General features: G+C 39.3%; 1 protein-coding gene and 1 pseudogene across 2 annotated transcripts in view; both read left to right on the top strand.

Annotated features, from left to right (window-relative positions):
* Positions 1-2,626: 2,626 nt before the first annotated feature.
* Positions 2,627-3,544, top strand: LOC101588867 (annotated as a pseudogene).
* A 2,936-nt stretch (positions 3,545-6,480) lies between these two features.
* The window catches only part of Exoc6 (exocyst complex component 6), a 246,711-nt gene continuing 235,690 nt past the window's right edge, over positions 6,481-17,501 (top strand). For both annotated transcript variants that reach the window (XM_023716247.1, XM_004632054.2), the window contains exon 1: positions 6,481-6,626. In XM_023716247.1, coding sequence (XP_023572015.1) covers positions 6,526-6,626 — 101 coding nt within the window. In that variant the 5' untranslated portion in view covers positions 6,481-6,525. The remainder of the gene's footprint in view (positions 6,627-17,501) is intronic.

Below are 17,501 nucleotides of genomic sequence, written 5' to 3'. Positions count from 1 at the left end.
AAAATTAAATGTTTCAAAACAATTGAACTAAGAAAAAGTTTTCATGATAGCAAAGAAGTACTAAGAGTAAAACATAAGATAAATACTGGAATGGCAAATAAATGACCAGCACTTCTAACAGTTTGAGGATAGGCTATCGCACCAAATTCTAGTGTGTTGTGGACATGCATAATGACCATGACAGTTACTGGTGGCCAGGTGTCACTCGTGGGACTGAGCTACAGCTATTTCTTTGAAATCTACCCTGTAGACTCAGGTGGAATCATGACCCATAAGGTAGAAGAGAAGTCCATTTGTAGAGTGTGCTGATGGAAATATTTTACTGCTGAACACAAACGAATAACTGAAAGACTACTATTGTACACCTCTTATTCTCCTTTGTTTAATTGTTTGCCCTATTTGGTGGGTTCTTTCCATTCTCAATCATGGGGCTGTGATCAATTTGCTCCCTCTCTAGAACATCATTTAGTAGTCTGTGTAGGCTTGGCTTTGTCATCATGAAATTCTTTAGTTGTTCTTTGTCATGGAAGTATTCCACTTCTCCATTATACTTGAAGGAGAGTTTTGCAGGGTATATCAGTCTGGATTGAAATTTGTTTCCTTGCAAGACCTGAAGGATTTTGCTCCATGCTCTTCTTGACTTGATGGTCTATGAAGAGAAATCTGCTGTTATTCTGATGGGTTTTCCTTTAAATGTGATCTGTTTCTTTTCTTTAGTGGCTTTTAGTATACTGTTCCTATGCTGAATTTCTGAGATCTTTATTATATGTCTGGGTGTGGTTTTAATTGGGTTGATGTTATTTGGAGTTCTATATGCTTCGGTTAACTTAATGTTAGATAATTTCCCCATATATGATAAGGTTTTTGCTGTTACTTCTGCCCATATTCTTTTTACATCATTTGTATTGACTACTTCCTTCTCATTGATGCCTATTAGTCTCACATTGTTCATCTTTGCATCATCTTACAGGTATTGAATTATTTATCCCTACATTCTAGTTGTTTTTAAGAGAACTTTTCTTACTTTTTCACTTGTTGCAATGGTGTCTTTAAGGTCAGAAAGTCTATTTTCACTTTCCCTCAAACGGTTTTGCCAGCTTGTGATTGAGGTTTTAATTTCCTGTATATCACTTTGAACCTGTTTCATACATTCTATTTTTTTCCTATATTGCTTATTCAGGGGTTCTATCATTTTTATATTGTGCTCTATTTTTTTATCAGTGTATTCTTTAGAAGCACTTAGTATTTCTTTGATTGTAATTATCACTACATTTTTTAGTTCAGAAATTATTTCTGATTTGATTTCTTCTATACCTTTCTGCAGTTGTTTCTTTACTGCCAACGCTATTATTTCAGAGATTTCAGGTGTGTGATTTCCGGTTTCCTCTATGCTAGTGTCTTCTGCATTTGTACTGGGTGGACTCAGGGCCTGAGATTGCATTTTGTTCCTTCTCTTTGTCATTTTGTATACCACTGTCTTCTGACCTTTGGTGTAGAGCTTAGATAGAGTTATTACCTTAGTACCAGGTCTAGATCTATGAAGTTCAGATTCCTCCAGGTGGTTGTTGCTTGGATCTGGCTGCTGGGCTCCACTTCTTTCTGCTGCAGCCATTAGTTTTGAGACCTTTGTATCACTCTGGCAAGATGTTCTGTTCCTGAATCAGCTGGGTGGGTCTTGTCTCTAGCCTCTTTGCAGGGAGTTCTGATGAAGTGTTCCACACTGGGCCTGCACTCTGCGTCGAATGGGGATCCAGTGGGCCCCAGGTGGTCTAATTCACACACCGGGCCTGTGCTCTGGGTCTATTTAGGACCCGCGGGCCCTGGGCAGTCTCACTCACATACTGGGTCTGGGCTCTTGTTCTATTCAGGATTCGGCACGTTCTGGGTTCTCTCACTCAAGCTGAGCCTGTGCTTTGGGTCTATTCAGGATCCAGTGGGCCCTGGGTACTCTCGCTCACACGCCAGGCCTGTGCTCTGGGTCTATTCAGGATCTGCGGGTCCTGGGCAGTCTCACTCACTCTCTGGGCCTGCACTCTGTGTCTATTCATGATCTGGTGGCTCCGGGCAGTCTCACCATAAATATTTTCGGCTTAATTGGTAACATCCTCAAACAGTGGACAATAGTTGTGAAAATTATAAGAACATTTTGATAGCACAACATTATTCAAATTATGAGTGTCTGGCCCTATTATTATACTTTCCTCAGTCACAAAATAGAGTGATTCTATTGTAATGTTGTGGCTTACTTCAAGTTATTTCACTTGCTAACCTCATGCAAGTCAATTTTTTTTTGGCTCATTAATAATATCTTTCAGGGGCTGGGGAGATAGCTCAGCAGAATAAGTGCTTGCCTGGCAAGTGCAAGGTCCTGAATTCAATCCCCAGTACTGAAAAAAAACAACACCAAAAATCTTTCAAAATGAAAATCCAGATTCCTGCTTACATGAGGGGCTGTCTGGGTTCTTCTGTACCAGGAAGACAGTGGAAACTACTTTAATACTTTAACACTGTCACGCAATGGGATTTTCAGGTAGAATACGTAATTGGATATAGTAATTGATTTTTTTGTCTTCCCTTGGGATCAAATTTACAAAAAACTCATAAAAGTACATAAAGAAGGGAGACCATGGTATCTTTCTGCTTGGTCCTCATCCAGCTTCAGGTTTCTTCCACCGAATCAGATAATGTTGCTCATGCTTGTGTCTTTGTTCGGGAGGCAGCAAAGTAAGGAGCCAAAATAATTTCTCTGCCTGAATGCTTTAATTCTCCATGTGGCACAAAATATTTTCCTGAATATGTGGAGAAAATTCCTGAAGAATCCACACAGAAGCTTTTTGAAGTAGCAAAAGAGTGCAGCATATATTTCAATGGAGGCTCCATCCCTGAGGAGAATGCTGGAAAATTATATAACACCCATCCTGTGTTTGGGCCTGATATAAATTTACTGGTAAAGCACAGAAAAATCCATATGTTTGACATTGATGTTCCTAGGAAAATTACATTTTAAGAATTTACAACATTGAGTCCTGGTGACAGTTTCTCCACATTTGATACCTCTTACTGCAGAGTGGACCTGGGCATCTGCTATGACATGCATTTTGCAGAGCTTGCACAAATCTATGCACAGAGAGGATGCCAGCTCTTGGTGTATCCTGGAGCTTTCAATTTGACCACTGGACCAGCTCATTGTGAGTTACTTCAGTGAGGCTATGCTGTTGGTAATCAGGTGTATGTGGCCACGGCCTCTCCTGCCTGGGATGACCAAGCACCCTACGTTGCCTGAGGACACAGCACCATTGGGAACCTTTGGGGTGAAGTCATAGCCAAAGCTAGCACTAAAGAAATGGTCCTGTATTCAGATATAGATCTGAAGAAGCTGGTTGAAATATGTCAGCAAATCCCAATTTTAAGACAAAAGCAACCAGACCCCTATGCAGCAGAACCAAAAAAGCCTAAGGATTATATTTCCAACATGTCATGGAACAGGAAGATATGGAGCATGATAAACTCCCTATTGAATCCTTTTTCTTGGGGGTTGGAATGATATGTGACCCCAGTTCTCACACCCTGCTGAGCATATGCTCTGTGAATTATACCCCTATTTGCTATTGAATTTATACTTTTTTTCTTCTCTTCCAATTTTAACTTTTTTTTTTTTTTTTTTTTTTTGAGATAGGGTCTGGCTATGTAAACCAGGTTGGTCTTGAACTCAGCAATTTTCCTGCCTCAGCCTCATGAATGCTGTGATTATAGACATGCACCACCATGCTGGGCTAAATTTTAGCCTCATCCTACCCAGAATGCCAAGGAGATAGCTCAGCACTCAAGTGCCTGCCTGTTAAGTATAAGGTCCTGAGTTTAATTCCTGGTATGAAAAATAAATACAATAAAAATGTTTACTTTTGGTCAGTGAGATAGCTCAGCAGCACAAGTGCCTCCCTGGCAAGCACAAAGTCCTGAGTTTGATCCCAGTACCAAAGTGAAACCAACAAACAAATACATGAGCTACCTAGAGAACTCTGTTGAGATGACAGAGCCTTAGCACGCTGTCATTTGCATACCATATTAAATAGAAAGGATCTAGGCCAGTGTCAAAGAGTAGAAAAGCATCTGCCATACTTAAGTCACTTCAAAGCAGCTAGTAAAAATAGCAGATCTTGGTGTCCTGGTGGTTGATTGACCTAATACAAATATGTTTATGTAATGACCCTTTACTCCCACTTGCTGGAGTTGGAACCCATTAGCTGCATAACTTGGTTTGGTGCTTATCTTCCAAAAAGTGCCTTAAAGTTAAGTGTGTTGGTCTTTTTAGCTGTGGGAAGCCTGGTAATATATCTTTTCTTTTTTTTTTCTAGAGGAATTGGCAGCTTCTCCTCTTCTAACACCTTGTAGGCTTTTCAGACTCAAGAAAGAGCTAGTGAGTGATTCCAACCCAGATTCTCTGGCCTTAAAAGACTAGGTCAGCAGTGATCTCCCTTGGGAGAATGGCAGTGGCGGTATTAGTGAAAGCATCTCAGTACAAATTGGCAAATGATTTTTTTCTGGTGGATTGTGTTTAAGTCTCAGGTCTTTGTGCTTTTAACACTTTCTCACCCTATAAAGAACTGCTGAGTCTAGTGGTTTCTAGACCTTTTAGTCTTTTCAAACTGTTTTTGCAAAAGTTAAGGACTTGAAAAAAAAAAGTACACAAAGAAACTAATAGACTAACCAAAACAAGTACAAACTATGAAAACATTTTTTTTTTTAAGTGTGATTAGTTTGAGGAATCTTTATGAAGGAAACAAATTTTGAGTTAGATTTTCCAAGGAGAATAGAAATTCCAGATTAACAGGAAGACATTCATAATGTTTATAAGGCCCTTAAAAATGGGGCAGGCAGAAGAATGCTCCTCTCTCCCCAACACATTCTAATCCTGTGAATGGAGCCTGACATAAAGGAGGTTGCAGATGTGATTAAGTTATGGACTTGGAGATGGTAGATTATCCTGATGCTAAGGTTGGGTCCAATCCAAGTACATGTGTCAGGGAAAGTTTTCTGTCCTACCTCAGAGTCAGAGGGAGATGTGTATACAGAAGAATGGTCAGAAATATGACGTTGCTGACTTTAAACATGAAGGAAGGGGGCCACAAGCTAAGGAATGTAGGTGGCATCTAGAAGCTGGAACGGGCAAAGAAATTCTTCTGTAGAACCTTTGAAAAGAAAAACAGTTGTGCCGATATCTTGATTATAGCCCAGTGAGAACTGTGTCAGACTCCTAATGCACAGAACTGTAAGACAACATACTTGAGTTGTTTTAAGCTACTAAATGTGAGGTTATGTATTACATCAACAATAGAAAACACGCTAGGGGACATCAATATTGTATTATTGTCACATATGGGGAAGGTGAGACATAATGAGATTAGGTTCCTGCCTGGTGTCACACAGCAGTATGGAATTCAGGGATGGTCACTGTTGCTTTGGTTATGCAATTTCATCTCTAAGGATTTCTTTTGTGTTGAGAGTGGGTGAGAAAGGAGGTCTCTAGAGAGGCTCTTGAAGGGAGTGTGTCACAAGGCTGGATAGTGAAGGCCTAGTTGACTCAGAATCTCAGCAACCTGGATTAGTGGAAGCCAAAAAAGTAACTGTCCCTTAGGCTAGGTTTGTACTCTGTTCCTGATTAATGTTCCTTGGTTGCTGCTTTGATCATGACAAACTTGTTTAATCAGTGTACCATAAACATGTTGTTAAGCAGCACTTTTCCCACACTTGTAACTTCGTTCAGGCCACCACAGGACAGTAAGTCTCTTTTTTTGGGCACTGGGTTGCAGGACTTCAATATGAAATCATACATTGCTGGGTCTTTTGTATCTTCCTCATCAAGTATCTTAAATCTCATTTAATTTTTTTAGTGATTAAAATTCACTTTCAAATTGACTGGCCTCTGTAAACTTGCTTCAGGCAGGGGTCATGAATTCACTAGGAGAGGTTGCCTTGGTCCTCAACTTGAATTTTTGTTGGTTCCTAAAGTAAACCTTACTATCAAGGCACACAATTGCGTTTTTCATTAAGTTTACATTTTCCTTTTCCTGAGCCCCCACAGCTCAGAGTACAGCAAGCGCTCTTGCTAAATATTCCCGTGGTACCCTTTTCTATTTTTCCTTTTGAGGGCTTAAATTGCCCAGGTTGCGCTGGAACTTGCGCTCCTAGCTGCCTCAGTTGTTCAGAGCGCTAGGATGGAGGGTGACTGAAGGTCCACTTCCTTCTTTACTAAGGTCCTCAGCGGGTGATGGAGGGTGTGGCACACACAACACAGGCACATCTGGTACAGCCCAAAGGCTCCACCCTAGACTGCAGGGTCAGGTCGCGCGGCAGAGTGGGAGGGGACATCTTCCGCCCCGCCCCGCCGGCCCCGACGCAGTCCCTCCGAACCCCGCCCCTCGCCCCGCCCCTCGCCCCGCCCCTTCACGCTCGCGCCACCTGCTGCTCGCCCCCGCCGTTCGCGCGCGGCGCCGCGCCTTGCTGGGTCCTCAGACTCCAGCCAAGATGGCGGAGAGCGGCGAGTGTTTGGGCACCGTCCCGGAGCACGAGCGGATTCTGCAGGAGATTGAGAGCACTGACACCGCCTGCGTGGGACCCACTCTCCGGTAAAAGTCTCCTGTTCCCAGGAGTTTGGGCTGCCCCACCAGCTGCTCCTCGGGAAACGGGCAAGGCGTCCACCGCCGGCCGCGCGCTCACCGGCCGGACAGGTGGTGCGAGCGCGCGGGGCGCTGGGGCCCGGGCGGGGCACCAAGGGCGGCCGCACCTGTCGGCGCGGGCGGGTCGCCCCCGCCTCGCCAGCTGTCACCGCGCCGCCGGTGGGTGTGGCTGTGGCGTCGCCCGCTTCGCTGCGGGGCCTCAGCTTGGTCCCGAGGACGCCCTGCGCCGCCTAGCCGCGTGAGGCCCCAGCGGAGCTGGAGGCGGCGGGACGCGGCGAGCCTGCGGCGGAGAAGGGCGAGGGCCGGAAGCCGGCTTCGGGAGCCGCCGCGCTGTGCGCAGGTGGAGAACACTCCCCGGAGGCGCTGCGCCTCGCGGCGCGCTGCCGGGGTGGGCGAGGGGGCGCAGGGCTGGAGGGCGGAGCTCGCGCTCTGCACTCGCCAGTGTGCCGGTGCCGTACCGGCAGGATTCTCCGAAGACTGAAGACTTTACTTACTGACAGACATTTCATTAATTTTGTATTATTTTTCCTGCACCCACCCATGCCTTTAAAAATAGTACAGTGTTAGGTAATGAATATTTCATGCTAGAATTTATTCCTGCTACTCTAATAGAATATTGGCTTGTGTACTGAACCATTGAAGTCTTGATCACTCTGTTTAGGAACAAGTTCCTTTTAAATGTAAGGTTTCATCTTTTTTATCTTTTTTGCGGAACTGGGGATTGAACTCAGGCCCTTGAGCCTGCCAGGGAAGCGCTTATTCCACTGAGCCATCTCCCAGCCCTGTGGTTTCATCTTTTGCAGTGATAACAGGGAAGCGCTTATTCCACTGAGCCATCTCCCAGGCCCTGCAGTGATAACAATAAATGAAATTGTGATTCATTTAGGGAGCTTAAAACTGCTTTATCAATGGCCCGGGAGATAGCTTAGTAGAATAAGTGGTTGCCTGGCAAATGCAAGGACCTGAGTTCAATCCCAGGTTCTGAAACAAAACAAAACAAAACAAAAAACCCTGCTTTATCAATAGTATTTCTTTCTTTCCTTCTTTTTCTTTCTTTCTTTCTTTCTTTTTTTTTTTTTTTTTTTTTTTTTTTTTTTTTTTTTTTTTTTTTTTTTTTTTTTTTTGGGCAGAACCAGGGATTGAACTCAGGCCCTTGTGCTTGCCAGGCAAGCGCTTATTCTACTGAGCTATCTCCCTGGCCCCAAAATGGAGCTTTTTGACCAGTGTAAATCCTTTAAAGTAATACCCACTTTGGGCTGTCCAGATAGCTCAGCAGACTAAAGCGTCTGTTTAGGCAGAGCGCAGCAGCCCGTGTGCAGTGCCAGCCCTGGCCCTGGGCGTTGAGACAGTGATTGAGACTGGGCATGGTGGCCTACGCCTGTAATCCCAGCTCTTGGGAGGCTGAAAACAGGAGACTCACTAGGGGTCTGATCTAGTAGTGAAACACTGTAGGTCCTGTACCAAAATGCATTAAAAAAAATAAAGTGATACCGACTTTGACCTAACAGAATACCTTTTTTTTTTTTTTTTTCCCTAGTCCTGCTGCTGAGGAAGTATGGAGACAAGGGCAAAAATTTAGCCTCTTTGGCTCTTATTTGTAGAATAGAGAGGGGAAGGTAGTGTTACTGTGTTCAGAAGGTCCAGAATATCAGGGATGTTTTCTGTTTATTTGCTTGTGGCATTTGTGGCATTGACATGAAGCCTTTAGTTAGCCATGTTGTAACTGTTTGGAACATAAAGTTCCTGCTAAGATATGATTGAGCATAATTAGTTGCTTTTTAAAATTTACCAATATGAATTTTTCTTATAGTAAAAGCTTAAACAATTGATAAAAATAGCATCAGATTAAAAGGAAGCTATGTTTTCTTCACTGCAGTTTCAAACTGTAGCATATAGTATTGATGACTAGTCAGTTTTCCAAGGTAGTGTTGCTTATGAAGGAGGTAGTTCATCTTGGGAAAATGTGGTAGGCAGTGTCCATGAAGAAAGATGAAAGTAACTTTGAAGAAAAGTTTGAATATATTGACAGACTCTTGGGATGCTCACAAACATATTACTATTTGGAATTGGAATGTTTACCCAGGGCCATTGTATTTTTAGAGCATATAATATGATTTTTGAATTTTGTGGAGGTTCACAGCTAAGAGTTTGCCTTGAGTCTCAAAGAAGTCTTTGAACTTGGACTTCTAAACAATGCTGGAACTGTTGAGACTGAGATTAAGTATAGTTCTAAGGAGATACTCTTGGTTGTCAAATTGACAAGGGGTGGATTGTGACAGTTAAGCTTGCTCATTAACTTGACTGGATTAAGAGATATTGGGAGATTAATAAAGCATACTGTTGGGTGTGTTTGTGTAGTTCAGTGAGACATGACCTTTGGGCCTCTGTCTGGCTCCTAGCTGCCTTTTCTCTTATAGGCTCTCTGCTTCCCTGATGCCATAAATTGAGCAGCTTTCTCCTGCCATGTTTCTGCCTTGGAGCCAGCTAACCATAATCTAAAACGTCTAAAACTGTGAGCCAAAGTACATTACTCCTTCTTTAAATTGTGTGTGTGGTATTTTGTTCTAGCAACAGAAAGCTGATAAATGCAGCTTCTGGCTGAGAGAACTAGAAAAAGAACAGCAGATGAAACTCAAAAGAGGAAAGAAGGAAGAAGATAAAAGGTTTGAATGTAATGAGAAAGGAAATAGAAAAACAGTGGAGAAAAATCAATGAAACAGAACAAAAAACCCCAAACTGGTTCTTTCAGATCAATAAAATGAGGCAAATTTCTAGGTTGGGAAGAAAGAAAAAAGATACAGAAGATACAAGAGGTAACATGATTACAAACTATAAATGTTTAGAAAGGCAGTAAATATTATAAAAAAACTTTATGCAAATTTTGATAGTTTAACAGAAATGTTCAAATTTGTTAGACGATACAAGAGTATTAAAGCTCAGGTAAGAAATAGGTATCCAAATATGCCTGTATCAATTAAAGAAATGAATTCTTTGTTAAAAACCTTCCCTAAAAGAAAATTTTAGGCCCAGGTAGTTTTACTGGTAAATTCTATGAAATTTGAGGAGAAAACAATACCAATTTTACAAAAAACTCTTTTCACACATGGTAATTGAAGAGGAAGACATATTTCCTCATTTTTAAGGCCAAAAGTAACTAGATAACTAATCAAGATATTGTTAGAGGGCCGGCCAAATAGCTCAACAGATTAAAGCACCTGCTCAGGCAGATGCAGGGGTCAGAGGTTTGATCCCCGGCCTGTGGTGCTGGCCCTGCCCCCAAGGCGCACTGAGATGGCAATTGAGACTGGGCATAGTGGTACGCATCTACAATCCCAGTGTTTGGGAAGCTGAAAACAGGAGAATCGCTACAAGTCTGATCTCTGTAGTGAGACTCTGTAGACCCTGTACTAAATACAAAGTAAATAAATAAATTAAAAAAATTAATTTTTTTTTTTTTTTTTTTTGCAGAACAGGGGATTGAATTCAGGCCCTTGCACTTGCCAGGGAAGCACTTATCCCACTGAGCCAACTCCCTGGCCTCAAAATTTAAAAAAAAGAGAACCAAAAAAAAAAGATTTGTTAGAAAAAGAGACTCTAGGGCTGGGGAGATGGCTCAGCAGAATAAGTGCTTCCCTGGCAAGCGCAAGGGTCTGAGTTCAATCCCCGGTTCTGAAAAAAAAAAAAAAAAAAAAAAAGAGACTCTAGACCAAAAATCCTTATAAACATAGATATAAACGTATTAAATATAGTTTTACAAAAAAGGACATATATGTGTTTATGTACAGTAATATATAGACATACAACATACAGATATTATCAAGTAGGATTTCTTTCAATAAAATATGTGGGCTTAATGTTTGAAAAATCAATTAACATTTTCATGATATTAAACTAAAAAAACGGGCTGGGGAGGTAGCTCAGTGGAATAAGCGCTTCTCTGGCAAGTGCAAGGGCCTGAGTTTAATCCCTGGTTCCACCAAAAAAAAAAAAAAAAAACAAAAAACCAGACAATTAAAAAAACAAAAACCCTGTGTCATTATCTTAATAGGTGCTGGGAAAACATGAACAAAATCTAACATTCATTCTTGATTTTTAAAAAACCCTAGAAAAGTAGTATTGCAATTCCTCAATTTGAAAAAGAGTACCTATGAAAAATCTATAGTTAATGTTATACTTAATGGGTGATAGGTTGAATATTTTCCTTCTGAAATTAGCAGTAACGTAAGGAATTTTTTTCTCTTTTGTCTTTTTGAGACAGGGTCTTGCTGTGTAGTGTAGGCTATCCTTAGTTCACTTTGTAGCCTAGGCTGGTCTCAAATTTGCAGTGATCTTCCTGCCTCCACCTTCTGAGTGGTGACATTACAGGCTCATGGCACCATGCCTGGCACCTAATGATATTTCTTTTCACCATTTCTCTTTTATTCAGCATTGTACTAGAGATCTTTTTTTTTTTTTTTTTTTTTTTTCCAGAACCGGGGATTGAACTCAGGCCCTTGCACTTGCCAGGGTAGCGCTTATTCCACTGAGCCATCTATGTCCCCTGTACTAGAGATCTTATCTTATACAATGAGGCTATTTTTAAAGAGCATGTAGTTTGGAAAACCATTTTTATTTGCAGACAGTATTATCATTTATATAGAGGATTCTGTGGAATCTACAGGAAAGCTATTAGAACAGGTAAATGAGTTTTAGCAAGTTGTAGTATACTAGATCAATATACAAGGACTAGTTGTATTTTTGTGCATTAGCAGTGAACATTCAAATTGAATTTTAACTTCATAACTTTTTTGGGGGGTGCTGGGGATTGAACCCAGGAACTTGTGCATGTGAGGCGAATGTTCTATCAATGAACTATATTCTTAACCCAGAAATTGAATTTTAGAAATGGATTGCCTAAGAAAATACTTAGGGATAAACCTGAAAAAATAAGTGAAGAATTTATACATTATAAATATAAAATATTACTGGTGGAAATTAAACAAAATCTAACTAAATGAACACATGTTGCATTCATGGATTGAAAGACATGGTCAAATTACAGTATTTTTTTAAAAATTTGGTGTATACATTAAAGACAGTAGTAGTTAAAAATCTAATAATACAAATTGGTAGAAATTGACAAGCTGATTCTGAAGTTAGTATGGAAATATAAAGGTTCTAGAAGAGCCCAGCTAACCTTGAAAAAGCTGAACAGCTACAGAACTTACATAGCTGATTTTGAGATTCATTATAAAGTTACAATAATAGACACAATTCCATATTAGCGTCAGATAGATGAGTAGACTAGTGATACTGAATATAGATGCCACAAGTACTTTCACACATGTAAAATTGCTTTTTAGCAAACATATAAAGTCAGTTAAATAAGAAGGAATCTTTTGGTAGAAAAGTTGGACTTCTGTATGCAAAATTATGAACTTTGATTAGTGCTTGGTATGAATCAAAATTATAATGAGTCATAAACCTAAAGGTAAAATGCATAACTAAAACTAGAAAATATGGGGGAAAGTATGATTTTGGGCCATTCAATGCTTTCTTAGTTGCTATTTCAAAATCTTAATACTGTACATAAAAGAAAATGGACAGATTAGATTTCATTAAAATTGAGGATGTCTGATCTTCACAGATACTAATAAAGGGTTAAGAAAGGTAAGGTACACACTGGGAAAAAATACTTGCAAATGGCATAGCAGATGAAAGAGTTACACCTAGAATGTATAAGGGAAGTCTTTGAGATATAATTTAATAATACAAAAATAGGTAAGTGAGTTGAACAGCAAATTAAATCAGTTTTAATCCAGCAAACAATTAGAATGCCTGCAATTTAAGAGTGACTGTACTCACTGGTTAGGATATGGAAAAGGGGCACTCTCAATCACTGTTCTAAGGATTTCATAGAAAGTAATCAAGTTGTAGTTTCTTTTTAGTTTGCTGAGTTAGTGTTTTTATTATGAAGGGATATTAGATGCTTTCATTGTACTGTAGGTGGTCGGATTTTTTTGTCTCATATTCTGTTGATATGGTGTATTACCTTAATTTTCAGATATAAACCAACTTTACATTTGTTGGATAAATCTAGTTTGATTATGGTGCATAAACTATAATCCTTTTTATTTGTTGCTGAATTCCATTTGATTGATTTTGTTGAGGATTTTTGCACGTCTGTTCATAATAGATACTGATCTGTTGTTTCCTGTGAATTTTTTGTGTGACAGTAGTATTGGATAGAATGAGTTGGTCCTCACTCACTTGAGATGATCATATGGTTTTAATCCCCTCTTCTGCTCTGTATGTGATGTATCACATTGATTTTCTTAAATTGAACTACCCTCTAGTCATAGGATGAATCACATTTAGTTCTAGTGTGTAATCCTTTTACTATGTGGTTGGATTTAATGTGCTAGTATTTTGTATGTGTGTGTTCACATTGATCTTTATTTTTCAATTTTTCTGTTTCTATCTGGCTTTGGTGTCAGGGTATGTTTGAATGTAGTAATTTGAATCTTTTGGAGCGGTCCATCTAGTTAAAGGTTTGTGAATTTGTTGATTTTTTTTTTTTGAAGAACCAACTATTCTCTTTGTTTTTCTAATTTTAAAATTTATTACTTTACATCTGCCTTTTTGTGGGTTGGTTTGTAACTACATTTTTCTACAAGCATGGCATGAGCTTCATCTAAAAATTTTTGGTATTGTGTCATATTTTCATTAATTATATTTTTAATTTTCTTTGTATTTCATTCTTTCACCTGCTGGTCATTTAGAAGTGGGTTAGTTTCTACATATTTGCAAATTTCTGAAATATTTTATATTATTATAAAATATATATTTTATATAATAAAATTATAATTATTAATTATTTTATAATTTGATTTCTTTGCATTGTATTTAAAGATGATAATTTGTAAGGTTTCAGTTCTTTTAAATTTATTGATCCTTGTCTTATGGCCTAACCTGGAGAACATTCAGTGTGCACTTGAGAAGACTGTGTACCTTTCAGGATTGGATGGAGAACTCTATAGATTACTATATAGTCAAATTATCTTACTGTGTTTTTCAAGTCTCTTACCTTCTTTTTGCTCATCTGCCTACTTCTATTCATGGGGGTAATGAGTAGTTTTGGTTTCATGTCTTTTTGAGCTTTTTGAACATACAGTATGTTTATATTTGTTTGTTGCTTATGCCATTACAAAATATCCTCTTTTATCTCTAGCCTTGTTTTAAAGTCTGTTTTGTCTGGTATTAGTATAGCTGCTCCAATTTGTTTGCTCTTTGTATATTGTCTTCTAGCCACTTACTTTCTTCCCCTTTTTGTTTTTGTGTATGTGTGTCTACTATAGATCACTGGCTCTTGTTTTTATGCAGTTTGACAGCCTATGCCATTTTGTTTTGTTTTAATACTAGGAAATGAACCCCGAGTGCTTGGCAGGCACTACACCACTGAGCTACATCTCCAACCTTTCAAACCTTTTTATTTTTAAATCATCTTGAGTTGCCTAGGCTGGCCTCAAACTTTTGATCCTCCTGTCTCAGCCTCCTAAGCTGTTGGGGTAATGCGTATGTGCCACCTTTTGGTTTGATTATTTAATCCTTTATATACTTTTTTTTTTTTTTTTTTTTTTTTGTGGTACTGGGAATTGAACCCTGGCACCTTGGAACAGAACTATGTCCCTACCCTCACCCCCCACCATTTTTGTTTTGAGACACAATCTTGTTAAATTGTCTTTGCTGGACTCAAACTTGTAATCCTCCAGCTTCACCCTCCAGAGTGCTGGAATTGTAGATGTGTCCCACCAGCCTAGTCCTCTTTTATTTATTTTTAATCTTTAAAAAATTATTCATTTGGTACAGGGTCTCGCTACACAACTTGGACTCTTAATGATCCTTCTGTTTCAGCCTCCCCAGCACTGGGATTACAGGTATGCACCACCATGCCTGGTTTTGGTGGCCGGCCTGGCGCTCCTGGGTTCCAGGACTGGCATGGCATCTGGTACCAGGGATCAAACTCTGGTCCTTGTGCTTGCCAGGCACATGCTTAGAGCACTGGAGCTATCCTCCCAGCCCCCTGTTTTTATTTTGTATGTTTCTCATTATCCCCCTTTTTTTTAACTTTTTTTTTTTGCATTATTTGAATTTTCTAGTGTCATATTTAATATTTTAATGATTTTTCCTATCATTTAAAAATATTATGTCTTAGTGATTGCTTTCCAGATCTACTTCAGATTACTCCTACCTATCAGTGAATATTTAAATATATAGTGAATGGTTAAATTGACAATGTTCTATTAAAGTAAAAGATAAATTACTATTAATTCCCCTCAAAATGCTTCTCCTGGCTTCACACACCTTATCGTTCTTACTGCTTTCTAAAGCAGTTCTGTCCTTTTGTGTTTTTATGAGGTGTGGTAAAAAAATTAGTGTTACTATTACATGCCATCCAACGGAAGTGCAAGCTTGTAAAAAACATTGCAGCATGTCCTCATTCACTTTATTCACCAGATGTGGCACTATGTGACTTCAGACACTTCCTCCGAAATAAAAATAATCATGAAAAGTAAATGTTTTGAATTGATTCAGAACATGAAAGCAGCCATGACAGTGGAACTAAAGACATGAAAGAGAACTTCAAGAATTGCTTCAAGAAGTGGCAAGATTGAAGGGATAATAAGTGTGTTTGAATTGAGGGGAGAAACTTGAGAGGGCTTAATAGCAGTGTGTATATTATAATAATTTTTAAAAAAATTTAATAATTTACCATATCTTTCAATTATACCTCCTGGCTCCATTCTTTCTCCTTTTGTGCTACTATTGTTGCACATCTTATAGATGATATTTTTGTCCCTTTTTTTTTTTTTGGCGGAACCGGGGATTGAACTCAGGCCCTTGTACTTGCTAGAGAAGCATTTATTCTACTGAGCCATCTCCTTCATCCCATATTTTTGTCTTTTTGAGACAGGGTCTTGCTGTGCAGTTTAGGTGGGCCTTGAGCTTACTTTGTAGTGCAGGCTGGTCTTGAACTTGCAATGATCCTTCTGCCTTATTATTTTTCACTTCTTAAATATTAGGTTAGTTTTGGGAGGGGTCTTAATTTAACAGCCTAATACAGAAATTGTAATGGTAATTGGGTATATTTAATTTCAAAAGCTGAAACCCAAAATACTTTAAAAATCTGAAACTTTTTGTGTACCATCATAACTCCATAAGGAGAATATTCCACACCATGAAACCTTGTTTCATGCACACAGTTGTTAAAATGTTATGTTAAATTGCATTCAGGTTAGGTATATTACATTCAGACTATAGATTTTTTAATTACATTTGATTCCTGTCCTTATGTTTGTATATATGCAAATTTCTCAAACTGTGTGGGGGTAATGAAATCCAAAACACTTCACATCCTAAGCATTTTGGTATAGAGATAATTTATGGGTAGAACAGTTGATACCTTATCTTTTTCTCACTTTATTTTTATTTTCCTTTGTTTATTTTTTTGGCAGAACTGGGGATTGAACTCAGGCTCTTGTACTTGCCAGGCAAGTGCTTACTCTACTGAGCCATCTCCCCAGCTCCTTTTTTCTTACTTTAACAAGAAAGCTTTAGATGTTTCCTCTGGCTTTTGGACACAGGTATTTATATTTTTATATGTTAAGGGAATATCAATACTCATTTTATTTTGTGTTTTTAACAAGAAAGATTGTTGAATTTTGTCAGATGTCTTTTCTGTATTTATTATGATTTTTCTCCTTTGCTTCATTAATATGATTGAATTTATTACTGGGTTTCCTATTGAAGTATTCATAGAGTATGCCACACTTAATCGTGTTTGTTCTTCTAACTGCTGTTGGAGTCTGTATGTTGATGTGCTTTTTAATTTTTTTTTTTTTTTTTTTACTTTTTAAAGAATACAAAATAGTAAAAAAAAAAAGCAGTAGAAACAGTACAAAATTTCATTAAGCAAAGTAATAGAAATTCAACAGTAGGTGCTGTGTTGCATGATGTTATCTTCAAATTAGTTGTTTAGGTTACCAGATACAAATCTGCAAAATTGGCTAGTTAAACAAAACAAAACAACAGCAAAAAAAAGCTATAAGGAATTAAAAAAAAAAAAAAAAGCATTGTTTCTTTCGAAAGACTAGCAGAAAGCAGCAGTATAAATGTCCAGCCTATCCTGCATATATACACAAATATAACGTTTTCCTTTGTCCTAGTCTGCATTTCAGTTTTTCCTTCTCATTGAACAGATTCTTTTACTTTCACAGTATCTATTCTACCTTTCAAATTTTATTTACTTTTTCAGGTTCTCACACTGAGACAACAGGATGTTTGTACATGTGGATCTGATTTATTTTACTTACCAATATAGTCTCTAGTTGCATTCGTTTACTTACAAAAGCCTCGAATTTAACTTTTTTTATAGTTGAGTAATATTCCATTGTGTAAAAATACCACATAATCCTAGCCCAGGTCTGGTGAGTGTGTGGAGAGCTTCCTGCTAACCTGCGCCGGCGGGACCAGTACCAGCCCAGGCACAGCGTGGGCCGGACCCTCTCCCACCCCCTCGGGCCACCCCCCACCACTCCGCCGTACCTCCCCCACCCCTCCCACCCAGTAGGAATTTCTGCCGACTTCTGGGAACCCCCAGACCCAACCCTAGCCCAGGTCCGGTGAGTGTGTGGAGAGCTTCCTGCTACCCTGTGCCGGAGGGACCAGTCCCAGCCCAGGCGTAGCGTGGGCGGGACCCTCTCCCACCCCCTCGGGCCGCCCCCCCACCACTCCGCCGTACCTCCCCCACCCCTCCCGCCCAGTAGGAATTTCTGCCGACTTCCA

The sequence above is a fragment of the Octodon degus genome, unplaced genomic scaffold (genome assembly GCF_000260255.1).
Source record: "Octodon degus isolate 3935 unplaced genomic scaffold, OctDeg1.0 scaffold00046, whole genome shotgun sequence".
Classification (NCBI taxonomy): domain Eukaryota; kingdom Metazoa; phylum Chordata; class Mammalia; order Rodentia; family Octodontidae; genus Octodon; species Octodon degus.
This window is presented reverse-complemented; position numbering and strand designations above follow the sequence as displayed.